Consider the following 25,174-nt stretch of genomic DNA (forward strand, 5'->3'; position numbering starts at 1 on the left):
TACTTACAGCTTTTTTAATGATGCTGATTCTCCAGATGATGCTGAAGTTGCTGTGGGAGGTAAATGAATGGCTCTTATGGTTAATATTCTTAATGTACTTACAGCTTTTTTAATGATGCTGAAGTTGCTGTGGGAGGTTTGTTTTCTTCTGTGTGTTTGTTTTTCTTTAAAGTTATTGTCCTGTCCTCACTTCCTTTGCTGTGCACACAACATGTACTGCTGGGGGCAGTCCTTGTGTCACCAGTCTTTTGCAGCAGCTTCACCCAGCAGTTGCAGGCACCTAGACAACTCGTTGGCATGACTGGAGTTGTTAAGGTGAGGATAATGCTTTTGTTGCTTCGTATTTATTCACCTCAAGAGTCAACATAGATATGCCAACAAGCTATCCTTAGTCCATGCTACAGAGAAAGTAATGCCTGGTGCTATTCTGTCAGCAGAGACACCAGGAAGCAATACGCCTCTGAAATCAACATGCTCTGAGTGCTGATGTACACTCAACAAAATGTAAATGAAGCAAAATATCAATGATTTATGAATGTGTGTTAAAAATAAATAGAGACGATTATTTTAATTTTTTTTAACTTTCAAAAAGCTGGTCTGTTTAAGTGTGTGCCTAATATGAATCCAAAGAGTTGCTGTGGTTTAATATTCCTTAGCAGCATATCAAGCTGTGTGTGTATCAGGCTGTTCAGGGTTTGTTACACTTTCTCCTAATTGACAGGCAGGTGGTGAGACTTGTGTGCTGTGGGAGACTGCATTAAGTTTTCAATTACCTTTCTTTTCTTGTTTTTTTTGATTGCAAGCTCTGTCTTGCAGCTGACTCAACTGAAATTTCTATCCTACAGGAAACTCCAAAGTTGTGTTTGGAATACAAGCAGCAGCCTGTCTTTTGTAGTATAGAAACCCAGGGTTTTGCATTTTATCTTTTTGAAAAGGTTAGAGTGTCCCAGGAGTGTCAGGAAAGCTGGATACATCTGTGTCATATCAAGACAACTGTGATTCTTCAAAGGGCAATAAATCCATTCCACGTCTAATAGCTTAGAGGTATTTTGCTTGCCTAACTCAACCTCCTGCATAACAACAAAGCTGTTGAACTTTGCCACTTCATTCTCATGCTGACATCTTAATACCTGAATGGTTAAAAAAGAAGTGAAATCTTCATTTGGAATCCCTAAACAGTGATCAGCTGCCGTAAAGTGCATTCTGTTGATGAATGGCTTTGCTCCTTAGAAATGCTTTGAAAGGGTTGTGCTACAGCATCTAGTCCCTGAATCCCATTACCTTGCATTCAAAGTTACCAGCATTCAAATTCAGTGACAAGGCTCTTGGGAAACTGCTGTAATGTCTGCCCCTTTCCTTTCACCTTCTGCAGTGTCTGATTTGCAAGAGAAGGTATTTCATGGATGTGAGCCATTCAAAGGTGGGGGCTGATAGTTATTTCCATCCCTTGCTTGTATCTTTCCTAAGCTCAGCCTTGGTTGCAATACATGTGGGGGTACAGGCTTGTAACTGCCCAGCTGAAGATTCCTAAAGAGAAAAAATTCTGATTTTCTCACTTTTCAGAAAAAAGCTGCTGATGAATTAGAGATGGAATAGTCTATCTCAGCTGCCAATCTTTGGGATTTCTATTTTAAGTTAGCCTGGTTTAAACCCTTTTAAGTTTCTCTTGCATTCCCTTGTGGCATCTCTAAGAGAAGTTACTCCCAAGAATTCGTGCTTTCAAACCTCTGTGGGAATAAGTGTGGAGCAACATGGGTGTCGTGTAAAAATGGTACAATGAAAGTATCATGTAATCAGCGTGATTTCATTGCAGCTCTGAAGGGCTGTCATGCCCTGAAAGCTGGGGAAGTACTGAAAGCTGGAGAGGGGCTTTATACAAGGGCACATAGTCAGAGGACAAGGGTGGATGGCTTCAAACTGAAGAGGGGAAGTTTGGATTAAAGATTAGGAAGAAATCCTTTACTGTGCGAGTACTGAGGCACAGGAACAGGTTGCCCAGAGATGCTCTTGATGCCCCATTCTTGGAAGTGTTCAAGGCCAGGCTGGATGGGGCTCTGAGCAACCTGGACTAGCGGAAGGTGTCCCTGCCCATGGGAGGGGGGCTGGAACGAGATGATCTTGAAGGTCCCTTCCAACCCAAACCATTCTCTGGTACAGTATGTGGTGTGAAAACAAAATATTTTGTTTTCACAGGCATGTACTCCTGTGGTTTCTGGTTGTGTGTAACAGGATGTGTGAGGCTCACTGCTTTTGAGAGAATCAACTGCTTCATAGGAGTTATACTTGAAACTTGTTAAGCCTCATAGTTAGCAGAAAGCTTTAACCTACACATCCAGATCAAAAGTGCATGTTGCCCAATAAACACTGAATGTATTACTTTTGTTCTGAGATGTAAGTAGAACTTAAAGCTTTGTTTAGAATCTCTTACTTTTTTTTATAATTTTCTGATCCTAAAGATGGGGACAGTAATAGTTTCTTCCTCTAGGTGACAATTCATGTCTAAAGACATCACTGAAGATTTTCAAGTAGAAAAAAATGAATTAGGGAAAAGTATAATTATTGTTTAAAATAAACTAAGTTACATTTATCACCAGCCTGACTACATATATTTGGTTTGCTGTCAATGTTTTGGTGACGGGGTTACAGGGGTGGCTTCCCTGAGAAGCTGCCAGAAGCTTCCCATATGTTGATATAGCCAAGGCCAGCCAACTCCAAGATGAACCCACTGCTGGCCAAGGCTGAGCCCACCAGCAACTGTGGTAGTGCCTCTGGAGTAATGTATTTGAGGAGAAAAAAACCTTGCACTAATGCAGCCAAAGAGATGGGACAGAATTTGTGAGAGGAACAGCTCTGCAGACACCAAGGTCAGTGGAGAAGGAGGGGCAGGAGGTGCTCCAGGTGCCAGAGCAGACATTCCCCTGCCACTTGTGGAGCTGACCATGGTGAGGCAGCTGTGCCCCTGCAGCCCATGGAGGTCCATGGGGATGCAGAGACCCACCTGCAGCTGGTGCAGGACCCCATGCCAGAGCAGATGGATGCCCATAGGAGGGTGTGACTTTTTGGGAAGCCCAAGCTGGAGCAGATTCCTGGACAGAGGAGCCCACAACGGAGCAGGTTTGCTGGTGGGACTTGTGACCCTGCAGAGGATCCACACTGGAGCAGCCTGTTCCTGAAGGATTGCAGCCCATGGAAATGACCCACACTAGAGCAGTATGTGAAAAACTGCAGGCTGGGGCAAGGACTGGTGGAGAAATTCATAGAGGACTGCTTTCCATGGGAGGGATCCTATGCTGGAGCAGGGGAAGAGTGTGAAAAGCCCTTCCCCTGAGAAGGTCGCTGGCAGGGAGGAGGAAGAGAAAATCAGGAGGGAAGTTAGGCCTGGGAAGAAATGAGAGGTGGAGGAAAGATGTTTTAACATTTGGTTTTATTTCTTACTAGCTTACTCAATTTTGATTGGTAATAAATTAAACTAATTTCCCCAAGTCAAGCTTGTTTTGCCCATGATGGTAACTGGTGTTACCTGTCCTTATTTCAACCCATGAGCCTGAAGAGGGGAGAGACAGAGCAGCTTTGGTGGGTACCTGACACCCATCCAGGGTCAACCCATCACGCTACATTAGGTTTTTTCTTTGGGTTTGTTTTCTTTTTTTCCTTCTCTTTTTAAAAAAGCAGAAAGACTGCTGTGGAAAGCCTTCCCTGCTCTCTGGGCTCGGAATTAATCTCAGTTATAATCTCACTTATAACACCAGACAGGGAGGTACCACTTGAACAAGCTGCCTGCCTTGCTGCTAAAAACATACCCGATGGAAGTTACTGGCACTGTCCCCTCACCCTGACATTAATGCAAAGGCTAATCTTCTTTAAGTCTCTTCTAGCCTAGCAATCTCTTAAGGGGCTGAGTACATGATTAAAAAACAGAAGGAAAGCAGCTGTCTTTTTATCCTTTCTTAATTATTCTGTGGTAGTTGATAGGTGTTGATTTCCTGGGAGTGTCATGGTGATGGAGGTTACATTTCCCTGTGTTGTTGGGACTCAGTGTTCAGAGCGGGGTTAGGTGAATGCTGCAGTGGGAGCTTTGGAGATGGAAACAGTGAGTCTTATTTTCTGCAATTTCATCTGATGATGAAGGGCTGCCTTCTATTTGGAAACATGCAGCTAAAGGCCAAAAAACAGCTATCCAATGTCAAGGCAAGAAAGGGCTCTTTAATTACCTTTTTTCTTGTTTGGGTTATTTTTTTTCTTTCTTTCTGTGTACCCCACCAGCTGGTGGCCGGGAGCATTTAAGAACAAGCTTAATTAGAAAGTCAAAAATAACCCCTAGCTTTTTCCTCCTGTAGCTTGGGGAGTAAAATCCAGTAAGTATTGCAGGATTGTTCTGACTGTTCTTTCACTGCTCTCCCCAGTCCTCACTGCTTCATTTAAAATATGAGTTATTGAATTCTTATTAGTAAATTGGAGATGATTGTGTTGTGCTTGCATTTTGAGCTAGTTCTGACTGGCTATGAGCCACAAGGAGTCTGATCCCTGCTTGAAAGTACCCAGCTGGGTTTCAGGGAAAGATTACAACATTGTGGGTTTTGTAGGGGCATTTTCTGTTCCTTCTGCTGCCCCTGCTGATTTGCTTGTCTAATTAAATGGGTGACAAGTGCAAGAAGGGCAGTGAACAGTCTTCTGTCCTGTGTGTGTCCCACTTGCAGTGACACTGGCCATGAGTCATCAGGAGCACCTACTGTACTCCTCTGTAAGTCCAGCTACCTTTCCTTCAAATGTCAGGTTCAGGGAGCTTTAACTTCCAGCCCAAGAAATAACCCACATCTGAGAATGGATTGTTCTGGTTGTCCTGGCACTACCTACAGCCAGTGGCATTAATCTGTTTGTGCCTCAGTTTCAGCACCTGTAGACTTGGAAAAATTAATCTTGCAAGAAAGTAGGAGAAAGAAGGGTTGCTTGGAAAGCATTCCAAGTTGTTATTTAGGTGAATGGAGGGACAAAACATTAGAGGATGTCTCTTACTTCTCCTAAAACAGGCTAAATGTTCAAAATAAATTTCCACACATAATATTTTTGTTAAATGAAAAGCCAACAATAAACAAATAACTGTGACTGAATCTATCTGGTTTCTGTTCTGCAGCCCTCCCCTATGGAAGCTGTGTGACACAGACACAGTGCACAATTCAAGGAAGCCTGATTCATGGAATCTGGATGTGTGTTTTAAAGCAAAATCTCAGGTCCAAGTACATTCAGCTGATCAAGTGCTTGCATGCATGCAAACTTGTTATTCCTTAGGCTAATTCTTTTTGGTTGGAAAGATTTGTCAGTGATGAACTGTGCCTTCCTGCTACGTACATCACAAATTGCTCTCAGGCTGAACTCTTAGAGCTGAAACACCCTTCCCCATGCTGAAAATAGCACTTGGGCTGTTCCCACTAACAATCCACAGGTAACTACTCTCATTTTGGAAAATGTTGTGGTTTCAGGCATCCTGAGCTATGGTAACACAGTTACTAAAATTCAAACTGTGTGAAAGGCAGGTATTTTCAGTTGTTAGATTTGTGGTTTATTTTTTCCTCTGGACACTAGGCTTTCAAGCATCAGACACCTTGTATGAGTGATAACCGTAAGCACACAAGTGTTACCTACTTCTGGGATCTGAAAGGGTGTTTTATTACTGTGCAGGACACAAGTTCCAATATGACACTCCAAAGTAAACACATTCATGTTTCTCCCTTAGGGATGCTAGCTGTAAAAAATCCAGTTTTATTGACTCTCTTCCCAACCCATTACTGGAACAGGTCATTATCCACTCCCTCCATACACCCTTCCTTCTCTACAGCTCAGTCCCAGGAGTGCTTTGGGCAAGCAGTGCACTCCAAGCAGGACCTCCCTTTCTCTTGCTTTGTAGCAGCCTCCATTTCCAATCCATCTTTGCTGAGAATGTTCTCTACCTCTAGTGATGCACCAGTGTCTGCTGGTGAGAGTTTCACTTGCTCGTTTGGAAATCCTTCTACCAACGGGAACTGTTGTTGCTTTTGTGCATGCTTTCCGTTTCTTTTAAGTTCTAAGCATCTTGAGGAAGGTAGACTGGATCTGATTTTTGGAGGCTATAATCCAGTATCACTCCACTTGAAGACCTGTAGGAGAGATGGGCAGTGAGTACTTCTGAAAGGCCAGGCTTCTCTTTTTATTTGTCTATAGAAAGAACTGTGTGTAACTACTGGAATATTATTACTTTTATGAGATGTTGTCTCTTTACTTGCCTCAACTTTGAATCTCCTGATTTCTGAGCAACTGTATCTTAAAAGGCTGGATGGAAATAGGGCTTCAGCTAAAAAAAATCCCAGAATAACATGTATCTGTTTTAGAACTGACTGAAAACCTGAAGATATGGAATTGAAATACACAGCACTTCGACCAGCTCCAATTTCTCTGTCTATTGGCATTTGTAGTGTAATAAAATTAAACACTGTCTCATATAGTCTCCTATGCATTTCCTATGCTATTTGAGCACGTGCAGGGAAAAACTACAGTAGTAGCTTCTCTCTCCTCTGAGTATTTGGAAAGGGGAACCCAAATGTGAACATAATTTACACCAGCATACCTAAGATGCAATTATTTTTCCAAATGTAAAGTGGTACCCTTCGAGGTATGTAATTATCCTATAGATTTTAAAGTACATTCTTTAGTTGTTCAGCAGTGAAAGTGGGCTGTTTATCTTCTAGAAGTTGCTATTTGACACCTGCTAACATAACTCACAACCTGAGTTTACTTATAAAATAATCTAAGTATTTTTGTTATGAGTTGACAATTAAAAAAGAAGAGGGGGAAGAGGTGTCAGTGTGAAGTTTGAAAGGAGCATAGAATCATAGGATTATTTGGGTTGGAAGAGTGCCAATAAGGTGCTGTCAAGCTCTGGCCATTGCTGTTTAGGTGGATGGTAACTCTCAGGTTTTTTTGTTTAGCCTTGATCAGTGATGGATTTAACTTAAATTCTGTTTTATAAAGTCTGCCATACTCTTTCTTGTCTGTAAAAATCCCAGCAGTGATCCACCAAGTCATTTTGTCTTTCTAAAAGAGACAGAAACACAGAAATTCAATAGGGACTATTGAATTGAAAGAATGCAAAGTTCCCAATAAGCAGACAGGAAATGTATTTCTCTAAAAGTGACCTCTAGCACTACATTTTCATAATCAAGACCCTGAGTATCTCATGTCCAACAGACCAGAATTTTCCAAGACACTATCAGAGATGGGTGTATCAGGAGAAGTTAGGGACTCAAACACTTGTTGTATACCAAAGCCCAGTGTTTACAGGTCACTGTTGTTCACGGGGCCCCCACTTAACCCTCCAGCAGGGCACTGAAGCCGCATTTCTCATACCCTTGGCTGAATGCTGACATTGTTGGAGTCCTCTGTAAAATGGCGGCTTCTTTGTGGAGGGCATGTGTTGTTGGATTAGGCTTGTCAGAGAAGGTCTCAGCATGAGGTGAGAGGGATGCTGAGGGAGATTTTGTATGAGATGGACCTTGAGCTGGTCAGCAGGGCCAGGCCTCAGGCGGTTGAGCTGATACCAGCCCCAGAAGTGTGCAGTCTGTCTGTGGAAACGCAGCCAGAGCGGAGTTCAGCCACCTGTGAGGTGCAGCAGGGATTTTGTGAATGACAGTGGGACCAAGTGATGGACACAATACCCATCAACAGTGGAGTGTAGGGACGCTACCTTCTCCTTGTGCATTGCAACCTCAGTGCAGAAGAGACTCTTGCTATTATATTTTGATTTAGGAACGTAGAGGAATGAGGTTAATGCATTTATGCAACATTTCTGGTGAAAATATTTTAAGACAACCTTCTCTATCTTAACTATCTTGACTCTTCCCAGCTCCTTCAGTTAGAGTCCGCACCAGTGTGAATGCAATTTCCATGCATTGTTTCAGTCTGGAAATGAAACAATTTTCATTAATGGAAACCTGGTTCTCAAGCAGAACAATTAGACCCACTTCAGGTTGAAAAAAGATAAAAGCATGCTAATTTGGATGGAGGACTCTTCTTTCAAGGCAGCCAATTGAGTCATCAGCCAGCCACCCACCTGACTGTCTAACAGGTAATTAGGAGATAGTCCTCTTTTTGTGTGGAGCGTGTGCGTAAACCTCCACACACTGGTGTCACTGCCCATTGGGACTTCAGAGGAAAGAGCTAGGCAGTGGCAAAAGAGTGAGGAGAGCACGTTTGCCAGACGGTGCCCAATGAACTGACTTCTTTTTTTATTTAGCTTATTATTTTTGTCTTTTCAACAGCTACCTGAAGTTTCTGACAGTAAAGCCGTCATGGCAGACCTGGGCTGCAAAAAGCCCAGTGACTGCACCGTCTCCAGGCTCCTCAGCGTAGTGGAGAGTGAACTCCGGGCTGGGAGAGACAAAGGCGACCCCACGGAGAAACAGCTCCAGGTTGTCTTGGAGGATGCGACGCTCTGGCAGAGATTCAGGGAAGTCACTAATGAGATGATCGTGACCAAGAATGGCAGGTGAGTGATCTGCACAGTGCTGCGGGCTCAGTGGAGGTGGCAGCCAGGGGGGTTAGACTCTGTGATAATAAACAGTGTGTGCAGACTTGAGGGAACTGCACACCAGAGCTTTTTAGGAGACTGCAGCCTTGCAGTCCACTAAAACCAGCATATGAACAAGATGGAGTGACCCTGCTTCTTTTTGGTCACTGCCAAACCATTCCTCCTATGAAAAATGCTGGAAAAATATATTGACTAACTTGTGATTTCACAAAAAGGCAACTTTTTCAAGGGAATAGATGGTACCTCTCAAAACCTTTGGAATGATTTCTTATGCTAATAATCAGCCTATATTAGCAAGTCCTCACCTGTACACTTCAAATTACTGTACAGAAGCAGATGTTGTTATCCCCAGCTGCAGTTCCCATCCCTCTGGCCTGGGGTATGAACAGATTGTACGAGCAGTCTGTACCAGAATGGGTGCAATATAACTGTGCCCTACATGCTCTGTATGCAGGTACAGTCTGAATTGCATGGTCCCACAGTTGTTGCTGGTGCCTTTAGAAACAAGTGTGGAATATTGCTTGGCTTACACAGTTTCAGAAGGACAAAATTTTGTGGTATAAATGGATCACATGTCTTACTCTTTGGGGAACACAGAAAGGCACAGGAAAAGAGTGAAAAATCTGGCAAGAAGGATGTCAATTCTGAATCGGGCACTGGCTTGAAGAAAGCTCTCCACAGAGGTTCTGCTCTGAACTGGGCTTACAGCAGAGTCCAGCCCATAACAGACAAGCAGCTACCAGAATAAGATTTGCCAGCACAGTGGTACTAAAGTTTTTATTTAATGTATCCTTGCCAGCCCTCTGCTGCAACACACCCCCCCCCCTTCAGCCCCCCCCGCTCCCTCAACATGCACACATTTTTTCTGCGAAACCTCTCAGGAGACCCACCCAGGAGACAGGAATTAAGAGATGGAGAGAAAGATTTACTCATGTGATGTGACTTTTATTAATTTTGCAGACTTTGATTTAGCAGAATTTGTGGATGAAATTACTGCTGACTGTAGCTTGATAAAGGACATAGCAGTAAAAAGGAAAAATATAGTCTCATTTGGCTCAGCAAGGTGATTCTGTGGAGAGAACAGTAACCTTCCCAAAGTACCCAGCTCTTGGTGCAACAGTACCTGTTGCCATTCTGATTCCTCCTAGTAACCTATACTGATAGAAATCTGCTGCCGAGATTCTCTTTATATCGAGAAGCTCCTTCTGCTTCATTTAAATTGCTTTCAAAACTGCTGTTAGGCTACAGCAGACTTCTAAGTGGACTTTCACTTGGTGTACAGTAGCTTAAACTGGCTCCTTAGCAGCATAAGTGACTAAAAATGAGGTAAGATGGGTTTGCCTCTGGTTAATTAAATTGGTACAAAGAATCACACCATACCAACAGGTTTTTTTTCAGTTTCTTTCCTTGCAGCTAATGAAAATCATGACTTCATGGTGATACTAGTTCTTTCTGAAATGTCAGGGTGAGTGTGGAGATAAAATCTTTTTATAGTGTTGATAAGGGAATCTTTCATTATCTGAATGTGCCTGGGTACTTCTTATTTCATTGTGTAAGCTGCCTGATTTTTTAATTTTAACTTATACACTCCTTATCAGCCTGATTCTAATTTTCTTATAGCCAATGACATCTCCAGAAATGTCAGTGGGGACAGAAATAAGTTCTTTATGATCAAACCACAGCAATCTCTAAATAAAAAAAATGCAGAAGTATGTCACACAGCCATTTGCATTAGTCCTTTTAACATAGTTACTGTAGCATCAGAGACTATGAAAAAGGATCTCTGCATTTCTGAAAGTATCTTTCATCAAAAAACACATCAGCACACTAAAACAAAGAAAACACAGACGGTGGCCTGCAGCAAAGCACTCTGAACAACTCTATTCTATTCAAAAGGAGACAAACTTGAGACCATTTCTTATGACTGCTGAGTTTTTCTCAGGTTCAGGATTCTTCAGTGACTGTCTCCAGAGAGATTCTCAGTAGAAAAAATATTGATCTTATTCTGCTCCTGCTAAATAAGTACAACTAGATCATTCTTGCTGAAGGGTAGATGAATGCTTTGAAAACTGTGTTCTACAATGAAAGAGAAGAGCCAGCCTGAACTTTTGTGTGTGAAAACGAAAACAGTTGGTGTGGACAGACACATTATTGGCAAAGCTCAGAAATTAAACAGAAACCTGATACAGGAGCATCCCAGAGAATGAAAGTCTAATTGATTAGTGATCCTCAAGTGTCAAATTCTAGCATGCACAATTCCATCTGCTCTGAGTCATCTCTAATTGGTACCGAGGGTCCCAAAATGTCACAGTTAGATGAACCAACTTCAGTGTTAATATATAGATATGTCTCTGTGGCTGTATCATACTTCATTATGATAATCACCTGGCCTAGCAATATGCCTAGGGGAGATAGATATATTCTGAACAGGATAGACATCATTAAAATTAAATCACATGCTGTATCACAAAACATGTCCCAAAGGGTGCAGCTGATACGGTGGGAAACCATCTCCTATTTTACTCAGACTTATTGTATTCAATTGACACTTCAATATCAAATGCACTGTTATCTGACTGAGTAGGTTTTCTCTCTCAGTGTTACTACCATATTAGCTAGGCAGTATCCTGAGACTTTGCAATCCCTGTTATTGCCTAGAGACAGGAAGGTGCCACTGTTCCTCTCCGTGTATGGGGAGAATCCACAGGGGATCAGTGCAGGCAGCCATGAGTGGGGCAAAGAAGCCCTTTCCAGGCTTAAACGCTAAAGCAACTTAACTGGTTGCTGCACGTTCAAGTTTGATATCAAACATCTTCCCACTCAAGGTCTCTACTGTGGAGTAATTGTAGCAGATTTTCTCTAAATAAATTGAAGAGGCTGAAGTGCTCAGCTATTGCAGCAGTAGAGGTCACATGTGCACCTACCTGATCATTGACGCAAACGTTCTGACAAACAAATTTGGGGAAATCACAATTTGCCATGCTAAAAGTCAGATTTTAACAGTAAAGCCACTTAATCAGCAGAACAAGTTAGGTGGTAAGCTTTCCATCATTAGAGTCTGTACAGTCAAAACATGCTGGTCCAAGTGAGACAGAGATTAACTGGGATTGAAGCCAGGTAACACAGGGAAGTGCTCTAATCTTAGTGCTACAGGAGGTTAAAATTGATGGTGACTGCATTCTCTTCTGGAATTGGTCTATAGGTCCTTTGGGAATAAACTTGAGCCTCTCAAATAGAAAGGCAGAGCAGCCTGCCTGCATTGTGGGCAGAGGAATTAACAATCTGCGTGTAACACAAACAGCTCTGAGAAATCTAGTGAAATTAAATCTGCATGCGGATTAATTTTCCCCTCTAATTCAATTTCAGCTATGTATCTAAATGTGTTACTTTGAACATCGACTGGGGGAGATGTAAGCATTGGAAAGAGCAATGCATCCATACTTTTTATCACATCCCAGTTTGGTAGCTGGTGCATCCTGATCAGAAAGACATGTGCGGTGCATAAATCCTTGACTAAGCATCTATTTAATTAGAAACGTCATGGTTCACAGTACCTTGGAGACCAGGGAGGAGTGCTGCTCCTCAGGGGTCAGTACTGGGACTAGAGCTTTTTAATGCCTTTGTTGGTGACAGGGGCACACCCTTCCCACCCTTAGGAAGTTTGCCAGCAACCCCCAGCTGTGTTCTGGTTGACAAGTGGAGGGCAGGGATGTCCTCTTGAGGGATCTGGACAGGCTCCAGAGCAGGGCCTGTGCAAACCTCATAAAGTGAACTTAAAATACAGGCTGGGTGGAGAATGGGTTCAGAGCAGTCCTGAGAAAAAGGACTCAGGAGTGTTGATGGACAGGAAGCACAACATGACCCAGCAACGTGCACTGGCAGCCCAGAAAGCCAAATGCATCCTGGGCTGCATCCAAAGCAGAGTGGCCAGCAGGGGAGGGAGGGGATTCTCACCCTCTGCTCCACTCTGGTGAGACCCACCTGGAGTGCTGCATTCTCCAGTAGAGGAAGGACATCAACCTCTTGGAGCAAGTCCGTAGGAAAAGCTGAGATAGTTGCAGCTGTTCAGCCTGGAGAGGAGACTCCCAGTACCTAAAGGGGGCTACAAGAGAGCTGGAGATGGACTTTTTACAAGGACATGGAGTGATACAAGGGGTGGTGAGGCACTGCCCAGAGAAGCTGTGGATGCCTCATCCCTGGATGTGCTCAAGGCCAGATTGAATGGGACTTGGAGCAACCTGGTGTAGTGGAAAGTGTTGGAGACACCAATCCAAGGATTGGGACAAGACGATCTTTAAGGTCTCTTCCAACCCAAATCAAATTCTATGGTGTTTTCCTCAATGCTGCACTGACGCTGTAGCAGCAAGTATTAATATTAGATTAAAAATCTCAAATTTCTCAAATTCTGTCTTTTCCTGTCAGCAGAAGGTGCTGAATGCATACAGCAAAAACTGTTATAGAGGTATCCAGAAAGGTGAGTGGAATGTCATGGGAGACTAATCATTAGCAAGGGTGTCAGTAGAGAGTATAACTCAGGGGCAGAGACTTCCAGTGTCCTTTAAGACAGCCTAGAGCTTCAGCTCCCTTCTTACGTATTTTGGAAGTCTTGTACACCTATCTAAGCCTAGAGAGCTACCTTACCTTAGCCCCATGGCCACAGACCTCAGGCCATTCCTCTGGTGGCTTGGTGTACCCTCTCTGTACCCACAGAGAAAAGGAGCTTGAAGATTCATTGGCCAGTCCATAAGAATGTGGCATGGAGAAACGGCAGTGGCCAGGAGAGGTCAGTATGAGGGTGTCTGGGGCAGGGACGCCTGTTACTCATGGAAGAAGAATGTAGGAGGTGATATGTAACAGCAATTGCATGTATTCCTTGAAAAGCTACGAAACTTAATGAATAGGATACCTTTTCTGGGAGACCCCTCTGTTCTGCTGTCCACAAATCATTCCCAGTTCCTGAAACTGTTAGAGCCCTACTAGCTCTGTTGCTGCAGACTTTCAGGCACTGAGGTGCCAATTCAGAGCTGTGTGGCATCAATCACAAGCCCTGGGACACATAGAAAACCACTGAAAATCAAACTGTGAGCTCCTGCAAATCTCCTTTACGAAAGAAAAATAAATAATAGTAAAAGGGGATTGAGAAAAGGTGGCATTAGAGCTCTAGGCACAAAAGGAGCATTTCCCCAAAATTAACAAAGGCAGGGTTTCAGTTTTAAACACATGAGATGGTGGAAGGTTGGATAGAAATTTAGAGCTTGCATGTAAGATGGAACTAAAAGCAAAAGAACATTGTCAAGCTGGTGAGGTCAGGGAATATGGATGTACAGGACCAAATTACTGGAGGAACTGCCAACTGCAAGGTCTGATGGCAAGAGTGGATGGAAGGAAGGGAGGATGTTTTTTTATACTGAGATAGTCAGTGAGCATCTGGAAACAAACATTGAGGAGAATCTTTCAAGACCAGTTTCCAGTGGTGTCCCCCTTTTTTGTTTCCTTGGCCAGGCGGATGTTCCCTGTTTTGAAGATCAGCGTGTCAGGCTTGGATCCAAACGCCATGTACTCCTTCCTGTTGGACTTCGCTCCGACTGATGGCCACCGCTGGAAGTACGTCAATGGAGAATGGGTGCCAGCTGGGAAACCAGAGCCACCGAACCACAGCTGTGTCTACATCCACCCAGACTCTCCCAACTTTGGGGCCCATTGGATGAAAGCTGCCATTTCCTTCAGCAAAGTCAAACTTACCAACAAGCTCAATGGGAGTGGGCAGGTATGGCCTGATGCTTCCACACCACCTCTTGGCTTCAATTGCAAGCACCTACCAATCAAGAAATATCAAGGGTGCATTTATGTAATTATAGAAGCCCTTAAAGGCCTCTTCACCCACAGATGCCAATTATTCTCTGGAGGCCAAATGTAAACAGGGATAAACAGGCCTTAATTGGCACTTTCAGATTTTAATGGACTTCTTGATGTTAAGAGAGACAGAGTGCTGTGGTTTACTTAATCATCAGGGGTCTTTTCAGAGTTGGTCTTGTGTGCTGGGGATTTTTACATAGGACTTCAGAGAAAGGGGGGAAAAATGGTCACGGGTATTAGGTTTTTGTTGTGTTCCCCAATGTTGTGTGGTGTAAGTGGAATGTTGGCAGGAGTCAGATGGCAGAATAAAAGGCTGCTCCTAAATGAAATAATTACTATGTCTGCTTTTGCATCATGATAATTATCAATATTCTATTGAATCAGCTTTGTCCTTTGGAAAGAAACCACATGTACCAGAAATAAGTGACTTTCTCTTTGAACCCCTTAAAAATGCAAACAGGAAAATTAATTTTGCTTCATATTTTATTTTTGATGATGCATCTAAAGGCAAAATGTTGCACAAGACCTTTTGTTCGCTTGTTTGTTTTGTACAGAACTCCTACAGTGGATGATACTTGTCAGCCCAGAATCAACTTCTTTCATGTAAATGTTATATGTTGTCAATCTGTTATTTCCATTAGGTTTGTGAGGTACCTCTGTAAGCTTAGTACTCTAATGAGGTAGGAAATTATCTCAGGTTTTACAGATTGGAGAACAGGAAGATGATCTGGCTTTTCCTAAGCCTTACATGGAACCAGCACACAAGAATCATTGTAGAGCACAGAACAGGATCTGAATCTGCAAATGCTAGTCTTGTATCCAGGACCTTAGAAAAGTCAAAAGCCTCAGGAAAATATGCAGGGGGGGGGGGGGAAAGAAGCTACAGGAAACTTGGAGGGTCAAAGAGTCCCTGGAGAAATGAACAGGGGAACACTGTATATATATATATATATATATGATGGAGAGGAAAATAGTAGAAAGCAGGGGAGGAAAAGCCATATGAGAAACAGAACCCAAACCAAAGTCACTAAATAACAAATAACTGAAGCTCCTCTTGTTTTCTGTTGAATCTTGACCACAGTGTTAAAGTAAAGCATGTCCCCACTCTGTGCTGCAGCTGCCCCTTCTGTGATGGTATTAGAAAGTAATTATGTTAATAGTTGTGTTCTTTCTTTTATATATATATATATATATATATATATATATATATATATATATGTAGGTAGGTAGGTATACATCACTTTGCAAAGTACAAATTTTAAAAAAGAATCTTCTTCTTGCACTAGAGACAATTAAACAACCTAATAGACTTCCTGGATCAATGCTATTCACAGCTTTTAGTGCCAGGTTAGATGCTCTGCCAAGGCTTGATTAGATACACTTCATCTTGCCCAGAGAGATGACTGGGTGACTGCCTTATCTTCTTCCTGGCACCTTTTCTGTGTGTGATTCTGAATCTTCCAAACAGCAGAAGCAGGACAGGGAGGGCCTCTGAGCTGTTTCAGCAGCCCCTAGTGCAGTGGAAGTCCAGTGGCTTGAGGGCCATAGCTGCTAACACAAATACTCACTGATGCTGCTGCATCCAAAGCCTTAAATACAGTCCAGTGAAGTCTCATTCTGTTCAGCCATGTGGTTATTGCAAGGGAGGGAGACACCGGCCCTCCTGCTTCAGTAACTGCTGGCTGGGGAGGTTCAGCAGTGACACCTGCTCTGTCACAGAGCCAAAGGGTGGCTGTGAGGTACCAGAGTGGCACTGGGGGCTGTCTCTCTGTTTTGTTTCCTGCAGATAATGTTGAACTCCCTGCATAAATATGAGCCCCAGGTACACATAGTTCGTGTGGGAGGCCCTCACCGGATGGTGATGAACTGCTCCTTCCCTGAGACCCAGTTCATAGCTGTGACTGCCTATCAGAATGAAGAGGTAGGAGAGTGCCACACTGTGCTCTGGTCACCACTGATGAGATCTGTTAGAAGCTGATTAACTACAAGACCAGTGTGCCTGTTTCTTGTTTCTCCACCAGTCCCATGCAGTGTGATATTCCATCTAGTCTAATACTCTGTCATTTCTCTGCAGTAGAACACTGACAAACCTAGTGTCTGGCTCCAGTACTAAGCCAGGTTTAGCTTAATATCCTGGCACAGCTGTTCTAGACTGGTCCATCTGTCCTGGCATCCCAATCCTTTACTGGAAAAAAAAAGCCAAACAGCCCTACAGTCAAGCCAAATATCTTCCTCCAGCAATAACTGGTAGTTATGATGATAACCCCGTCTCTCCTTGTTCCCTGTAACACATACAACTGCAGAACAACACAATACTCCGTGGGAAAATTTCTGCACTTGAGGGATGCCTTGGGTTGGAAGAATTGCTAACTCCTGTGCCACATCCCTTAGCTAATGTTGCTGCAGATTTTATTTGTACTTGATAGGAATTCAGTGTTTAAACTCTCTTGAAAGGGTCCTTCATTCCACCAGATTTGCCAGACCAGCTCATGCCAGGCTGCCCCAACTGGTGTTTTGCCAGTGGTACTGATCAGTACACAGCAAAGCTGTCTCCTACCCAGCCCTGGAAAACCTCATGTGTGGGGATATATTTTAAGCTAACCCAGGCAGTTCCACTCAGATTACTCTGGAAGATGTTTTGTCAATTTTCTGTTTCAAATTGCCTTCACTAACATGCCTTGTTTTCTGTAAACTCAAGATAACAGCTCTCAAAATCAAGTATAATCCCTTTGCCAAAGCCTTCCTGGATGCAAAGGAAAGGTGAGTTCATCTTTTTTTTTTTTTTTTTTTTTTTTTTTTTTTTTTTTTTAATCCGGTAGCTTTTTTGCTGCTGATATGGTTAAAACTGTGACATCACCATATGAAAGATAAATTACATAGCTGAAGCTTCTTTCTGCTGTCTTAAATCCAGAGTCACTCCAATGACATTAGTGGGGAGACTATATAATTATTACAATAGGTGCTCAAGTGGGTGAATATGCTCTTGGAGATCCTAGCACTTATCTCTGTCTACACGGAAAACCTGAAATGAGATGATCTGAACTTCCCCAGTAGTGTTATACCCTGCATGTGTTCACAACATCGTATTTGCACTCCAGTGAATCCAGGGAGAAAAAATGTTAACTGCAGGCGTCAAAAAGCATAGCTGAAAGTGAAATTGCAGTGTAACTGTAGTGTAAATACACTGCTGTTATTAAGCCTGTGTGATAAGATGTGTTTAGTAAATGTAAGGTGTCAGAGATGCTCCCATCAGAAATTAATTGTAGTTTGTCTTTCGAAATTTTACTTGCATCACCCATGTTAATGTAGAGTGGCATGCAAACAATGTATTCCAGCCCATAATTTCTAATAAATTTTGTTTGGATCTGCTTTGTCTTCTGACATGTGAAGAGTCCCATGTACCTGCAGGGGAATCTGTATTTAGTTTCGATCATCTCACCACTTAAGAATCTGCTGTGTGTCGGTATCAGGGTTTCCAGCTGGGGAAGGGGGAGTGCTGCCTTCAGCTTGCCTGCAAGCAGGAATGGTGCCCACTGGTAGATTTAAAATTCCAGGTTCAGCTCCCAAATATGGCACAAACCTAGGAACATTTTTGTTTATGTTGTCAAACATAAGCTCCTGCTTCCTTTATGGAAGAATGTAGGAGGGTCTACTGCTGCCTGGCACATGGTTAAAGAGGAGGGATTTCCCTCCTTTTTTATTCACTTCTCCAATTTTTTACTGAGTAGTTCTGGTTATAACTTTTGTAGTTTCTCAATGAGAACACTAACTACAAAGTATTTTGCTTTTCAGAAACCATTCTAAGGATTCTCCAGAAACAGTCTCTGAAGGTCAACATATGACATACTCTCACTGTAAGGTTTTTATTCATGTCAGCTGCAAGTTTTGTGAGATATGATGGGTGCTGGGAACCTGGACCTTACTTAACTGGTTCATACTGATCACTTACTGAGTTCTGAACTCTGCTCGTAGAGAGGGACCCCTTAAAAAAACATTAGAAGATTGAAGAGACCTCACAGTGTGAAATAATGTGAGAGGTCCTGCAGAGGGATCATTTTCCTTACAATCCAGTTTTTCAATATTAAAAGGAATCTAGAATCAAGATGATATATGACAGTTTTAGGGCTTTCTTACCCCATTTTTTTTAAATTTGTGAATATTTTTGTCACCTATAAAATTACCTTTCATAGGTAAACAGGTAAAAAAACGAGGGGGAGCATTTGTTTTATTGATAGTTATTCTTTCATTTGATCTTCAATGTTTGTGACATTTTCTGGTTGCTTTCAGGTCTTGTTTTTAGGGTTGGTGGGTTGGGAGGCAGGTGGAGGGTTGCTATTTTTTTGTCAGTTGTTTCACAAACCAGCATCTTGGAATCTGCTTGGTATTTCGGAGGCACAGCTGATTCTGCAAGGAGGCTGGTTATTTCTTAATTGTATTGTAGCATTTTAATGCAGCAATAGTAATAGCTTTGCTCTCTCTTTTACCTTGAAGGTGGCTGGCTGATTTCCAACCCAGATCCAATGTGTGCCTCGGGAAGCTCGAATTACCAGTACAGTGGACCTTTGCCTCTGCCTGCTCCGCACGCTCCGCACAGCTGCGAGAGATACTCAGCCCTGCGAGGCCATCGGGCTGCTCCATACCCACCCTCCTACATGCAGAGGAATCACTCCCCTACAGGTATTGCTGGAGCACTGCTTTGCTGCTCTGCCTGCCTGTCCCTTCCTTAGGTTAGCACAAACACTGGGGCAAGCAGGAGCTGAGGCTAGGAAAGGGCATGGTGAGTCTCTGTAACCACCTGCACAGAGCCCTTCATGCACCCAGCGTGACTGAGGCAGCAAAACAAAGAGGTATCAAGAGCTGGGTGCACTGTTACTGACAAACCAGAGTGTATGATCTTGCTTTAGCTACAGCTTTTAGTTACACAAAAAGAGCACTGCAGGTCTTCTTTCAATGTCCTGCCATTATGCAGTTGAGCTCTCAAGTCAAAGCAGCTCTCAACAATATGGTAGAAGCTGATGTGAGACAAAGGCATTTTGGTATTGCCAGAAAATCTTTAAAGTCCCTTTCACTTCCTAGATCAGGGTGCAGAGTCCCAGAAACAGATTCTACTTTGATCAGAAGAAGTTGGTCAGAAAGAAGAATAAGGATAAAGTAATCTGCTTGCTAATTACAATTTAGCAAGAATTCCTGTTTAATGGAAGTATTTATCATAGAATGGTTTGGTTTGAAAGGGACCTTAAAGATAATCTTGTTCCAATACCATGCCATGGGCAGGGACATCTTCCACTGGACCGGATTGCCCAAAGCCCCATCCAGTCTGGCCTTGAAAATTTCCAGGAATGGGGAAATATTTATAAAACTTTATTATGTATTTTAGCTCAAATTATGAGGAAATCTATATCAAAACATTGCCTGATATATGTCAATTAGTAATTAAAAACTATTAATCAGACTTGCAAAAATGCATACTCTATGTCTGTCATGCTGTACCTTCTCATAAGTCACACCTGGAATTGCAATGGCACCTTGCTACTCTCTTAATGAACACGGGAATTTTGTCCTTTTAGCATGCTTAGGAGTTTTGTCCTTTTACCTGTGGTTGGGGACCTCATGATCAGATTGCTGCCTTAAGCCTGCCCATGTTCTGTTGTCTTAAGGCAATGTCTGCAATAGTCACCGAGGATTTGTTTGTTGCTTTTTTTTTCCTGCCCAAAGTTAATTTGTTGGAGAGCTCCAGCAATAATCTTCAGGTATTCTCAGGACATGACAGCTGGACTTTGCCATCCTCTCCACACGCTAACTTGCTCTCAGTGCCACACACAAAGGGAGGTGCCAGCCCTGGACCCAGGTAAGGTTACAGGAAAACTGCTGGTATGAGGCATACTGAAGCTTGTAGGACTGCCTTGGTGATTTGTCCTTTGTCCCAAACTTTAATCAGTCTCTAGGATTTGAAATGTGTCCTAAGCGCCCAATTCAAGATTCCTGGGCAGATCTTTCTGACAAGCTAATTGTCTTCTGCTCTTAAATCGATGGGAGCTTCATTTTTATGCCAGCACTGCTGAAAACCAGGATCTTGGAACACCCACAAAGAACTCTGGTCTCTACAGTCTGTGAGCATTTTAAAACCAAATTACTTTTCTCCATATATTTCTCACTATTATCCTGCATGAAATGAGGATCCTATTCTATTAGTAGATGGAATTTAGACCTAGAGAATCAATTAATTATCAAATATTTTCCCTTCTTTTCCCCAAATGAATGCAATAACTTCTTCTCTAACTTCTGTGCCAGGAAAATGAGCTGCAATTTCAAATGCACTGTTACCTGGTCTGAGCAGGTTTTCTTCTCAGTGTTTATACCATAGCAGCTAGGTATAAACATATAGGTATAAACATATAGGTATAAACATATAGGTATACATGAGACTTTGTAACCTCCCTCTCTAGAAACTCTTTCAACTCAGTTCCTGAAATGGGAAGAAGTCACAGAGGCACATAAAACGATCCTTAAATTTTGAAACTTCACATATACTTGTACATTTCTCTCCATGCCTCCCTCCAAGGTCACCAGGTGTGATGGTCGCTGGTGAATTTTCACTAAAGATCTTCAAGGCTGATCTAGTTTGGTGACTTGATTTGAATAGCTGCCTTTGAACAGATAACGAAATTATATGTCCTGTGGCAAGTCTTATGGGCTAAATGCTAAATTCTGGCAGGGCAAAATGCTTTGAAACAAGTCACTCAATCTGTGCTGCTTTTTTTCCAGCCACTACCCTTGCCTGTGGACAGTGAGCAACAGTGCTGTAAATGTTGTCAACCCAGCAAGCGAGGTGAACAGCAGCCCTCCAAGCATGTTTTTAAGGGGTAATGTTCCCTTACCTGCTGCATCATCAGTGCAAATCCCTCTGCAGGGAATGGTGTCTGGCAGCACGGAAGCACAAGGGGAAGGCGCTCTCGCCAGATTGTCCGACTCCGCGTGGACATCCTCACACTCCTTTTAAAGGACAGGCAGCTCCCGAGGGAAGCTCAGCCAAACAAGATGGACACAAACAGCAAATGATCCCTGAGGAGTGTGGTGCAGAGCAGAACGTATGCAGGAAAAGGATTTCATCACTTCCTATAATGTACCTTTTGTGTGCCAGTTAAACCAAAATGCAAAGGCTGGAAATATTATAGGAAACAGCTTATTACTGTAACCATTATGCATCATTCAGGATGATCTCCAGAAAGAATCATTTTAGTTAGCTTTGCTTCTACATCACATTAAAAATGGTCAGAGACACGGGACTGAGAGAAGTAGACATGGCAGCTGGATATTTGCATGTCATTCTAGAAGCTCTTTCTGTAACTAACAGCTAAGTCCAGGGAAAATTGTGAGCAAGTTTGCAACTCATTTGAAGGGACAGCACTGCTTTAAAGGCCTTCTGAATCTCTCACATAAAGGTTTTCACAATACCTGAAAGTAAACCCCTCAGGGGATGAAATTAGTCTGCCATCCTAATGCCACCTGCATACTCTGACCCCTTCCCTTCTCCAGCTGCTGTTTGCTGTGAGTGTGCCACTAGGATAGTGGGCACACTCAAGCTGCAAAAGTGGCTGCACTGTAGCAGCAGGGTGAAGGGCAGCTAGTTTAGCATTTAGAGTCTGATGTTACAGTCTTTGAAATGGAAAGTTCCAGTGTTTCCAATATATGCTGTTTTTGAAAGGGTGGAGAGAAAAGAATTATAGAAAAAATATTCAGCTTGCATTTCCACTTTGCTTCAGATATACAGTACAAATAAAATATGAATACATGCTCTATTATCTCCTCAGTGCCTTTCCAAGGTGTAAACACACACCCAGTCTTTCTCACCTAACAAACTCTGAGCTATTTAAAGCAGCTCTGTCAGAAGCAAGTTGACAGAACAGGAATTTTTGATTCCTTGTCCAGTTAATGGGTGTATGCTCCTGGGCATTGTATTTCATGTCCTCACACCTGTTTCCTCTCTCACTTTGTCTCCTTCAGCTTCCTTTTTCAGGCTACAGCTTTTCCCGTCCTGTGTGAGTGTACAGCATTCAGCGCAGTGGAGGCCTGATTCTGTTTGGGATTTCTAACCACTTCTGTGATGCAAATAACAGCAGCCATCCCCCAGTCTTCCTTGTCCTTTCATGTATCTCCTCAGGCAAACCCTATCAAATTCTCAGAGAAGAGTGCTGCTGTTTGATTTCTATAAAGAAAAAATTGCAAGCTAACTCATGTAGATATGTCCTTGTATAATGAAATGCCCAGCAGCAATTCAGGTCTGTTTAGAGTCATGTGCTTTAATAGGGGACAATCCTCAGCATAGAAGGGGATTCTCCAAAGCTCCTGTGAGCTGGTGTCTCTGCTTCTGCTAGATACAGCAACATTCCCTTTGTGAATACTCATTTATTGCATACAGATCCTGGGAGCAATATTTTCTTTTGGGTAGACATTAGAGGCAGCAGCAAGAGGCCTCGATTCAGGTTGTCAAATGTGCATGTGTCTGGTGAACTCAGCAAGCTTCTGTTTGGTATTCTATTACCTGGCCCTGAACCATCCCCTTAAGTTGCTCTCAGTGTTAAGCACTGCCATGCCTTCCCCATCTGGCTTTTCAGATTTGCTGCAGGCAAGATCATGTGCCAGAACGTACTCATTAACACTGTTAGTTTTGCTGACTTGTGCTGCAATCCCCTAAGATCAAAGTAATCATGTTGCTTCAGATGTGCATTTTTATTAATAGAGGCATTGGTCAAACAAGAGTTAATAGAGCGCAAAAAGTTCTGCATCCCGCTATCAGTCTAATCCTTGTCAGTCCTGACTGTAAATCTGCCTTCCCACGTTCTGACAAAAGCTTGGTGATGAGTTTCTCAATGTTATGTTTCCCTACCTTGCAGCAAGAAATGTAGGTAGGTGTTTCTCTCAAAAATAACTCTGCTTTACAGATGAGGTTTATTAACTAACTTATGCTACCCTCTTCTGGCTGTTCAGCTCCCCAGAGACACACCACACAGAGAGTCTACACAAGATGCTAAAAAGCAGGCAGGTGGTGACTTCTCTGTCCAGGACTTGCAGTGCTTCCTTCATGGTTAATGAGTTGGATAATTTCTTATCCCATATACTGCATTACAGTAATACAAGAGTCATTATAAGGTGTTACACAAACTGCATTTTTATTACACAAATAAACAATGTAGGGGAACATCTAATTAGCTTTCCTGATAGTCCCATAGGATTGAAAGAATTAGAAAATGATCAAAATGAACGGGCAAAGTAATTTTTCTTTCTTTTCACTGTAAAAGCAGCCATGATTCATGTCACAGGAAGGGAAAAGTTCTTAGACCTCAGAACTGAGCTAAGTCTTTGTCATTGCAGACAATCTGATTTAGCCCAAGCCTAAGAAATTACACAGAAAGATAAAATTACCCTTGGTTTGCTCACTACTCTTGGCCCCATTTCAGTACAAGCTGCTATTTGTAGCCCAAAGCCCTAGGCTTGAGGACAGCAGGGAGTGGGCTGATCTTGGGTTTTGTGTTGGGGAGTCCTGCAAGGAACAGGGAGTTTGACTCAATCCTTATGGGTTCGTTTCAGCTTGAGATCTGTGATTCTGTTCTATGATTCTGGAACTTGGTAAATGATTTGGGAACTGCTATCTGGTTTGAACAGGTTACTCCTAAGCAGTGGAAGCACTGGAGGAAGCTTTTGCTAACTGTTCACAAGAAAAACTGCTGTTCCAACTTCACAGATCTCCTTTCCCACCACAATGGACTTCCCTACAGCACAGTAAAAGGCTGGGATGCTGTCTGCACTGTTCTCCTGTGGGAGGCAGATTCCCTTAACTGTGATGAAAACTGTTCTCCTCCTAATAAACCATTACTGTGGATTTGGGTTTGCACTGATAGTGTACTTCTTTCTCAGCAGGTTTCTGCTTGCCGTTAAACACCATACAATGATAATTTCTGAATGAGTATTTCATTGGTTGTTGTAAACAGTAACTGAAATGGCAGCATGAAAAGAGAGCACAGAGCCCTCTCCCCAGTTTTTATATGCTTTGACGAAATCACTTCCTGACTTTGTGGAAAAGAAATGCACTAAAAGACTGGAATAGCTCTTCTAAGGTCTCCAGGGTAGATGTACTACCTGGTATTATTGATAGTTTGTCATTTTTAACCTAATTTGATCATGGAGCCTACATGGTAGGTTTTTGTCCTGCCAGAAGCAATGCTGGCTGCGTGGCTGGTACCCCTCAGGCCTCTCCTTGGGACAGCCAAGGGGCCAGGGCTTGGGAACACAACTCCATGCAAATCTCCATGTTATTAGAGGGAGGAATCCTTTATTTTCAATTTCTGCAGGGTTTTAGCACTGTACTCAGCTACTAAATGAGAGGCTGAGGGGTGGTTTGTGCAACACTTCATTAAGGTTATTAAAAAAGAAGTGGAGGGAAGAGGCTAATGAAAGCAAAAGAGCTACTAGGTAAAAAACCCTGCAATGTTAGGACAACCTGGTTGCCTCCGATGCCGCAGGTCCTGCCTCGTGGTCTGCAGCTGTCACAGGGCCTCAGTGTCCCTGTCCTGGGAGCCAGGCAGGGTGGCTGGGAGCCTGCCCTTAAATCCTTCCCGGGGGCTCCAGCAACCCCTGGATCGGGGCTTCTCCTCAGCGTTCCCATCCTCTCCTGTGCCGCCTGCCTGCCTCTCCTGCCAGCCTGAGGCAGGTGCCTTTTGTCCCAGGCTTTTCCCTCGTGGTTTATTTTCCTGGCACTGGGGC

The 25,174-nt window shown here is 43.0% G+C and overlaps 1 protein-coding gene across 2 annotated transcripts; it reads left to right on the forward strand.

Annotated features, from left to right (window-relative positions):
- Window positions 1–63: 63 nt before the first annotated feature.
- On the forward strand, window positions 64–24,293 carry TBX19 (T-box transcription factor 19). Of its 2 annotated transcripts, XM_069019665.1 has the most exons (9): window positions 64–315; window positions 8,289–8,515; window positions 14,060–14,324; window positions 16,200–16,334; window positions 17,112–17,173; window positions 18,206–18,267; window positions 18,905–19,090; window positions 20,129–20,261; window positions 21,179–24,293. In XM_069019665.1, the coding sequence occupies exons 1-9, from the start codon at window positions 298–300 to the stop codon at window positions 21,411–21,413; spliced, it is 1,323 nt and encodes a 440-aa protein (XP_068875766.1). In that variant the 5' UTR covers window positions 64–297; the 3' UTR covers window positions 21,414–24,293. The 2 variants fall into 2 exon arrangements, with proteins under 2 accessions (XP_068875766.1, XP_068875775.1); XM_069019674.1 differs by lacking the exon at window positions 16,200–16,334.
- Window positions 24,294–25,174: the final 881 nt, after the last annotated feature.

The sequence above is a fragment of the Aphelocoma coerulescens genome, chromosome 1 (genome assembly GCF_041296385.1).
Source record: "Aphelocoma coerulescens isolate FSJ_1873_10779 chromosome 1, UR_Acoe_1.0, whole genome shotgun sequence".
Classification (NCBI taxonomy): domain Eukaryota; kingdom Metazoa; phylum Chordata; class Aves; order Passeriformes; family Corvidae; genus Aphelocoma; species Aphelocoma coerulescens.

Bases quoted from the DNA above. Each gene is read 5' to 3' on its own strand.
- TBX19 (XM_069019665.1), top strand. The intron at 8,516-14,059 runs GTGAGTGATCTG...TTCCTTGGCCAG, and splicing joins ATCGTGACCAAGAATGGCAG to GCGGATGTTCCCTGTTTTGA. The intron at 19,091-20,128 runs GTATTGCTGGAG...TCCTGCCCAAAG, and splicing joins GAGGAATCACTCCCCTACAG to TTAATTTGTTGGAGAGCTCC.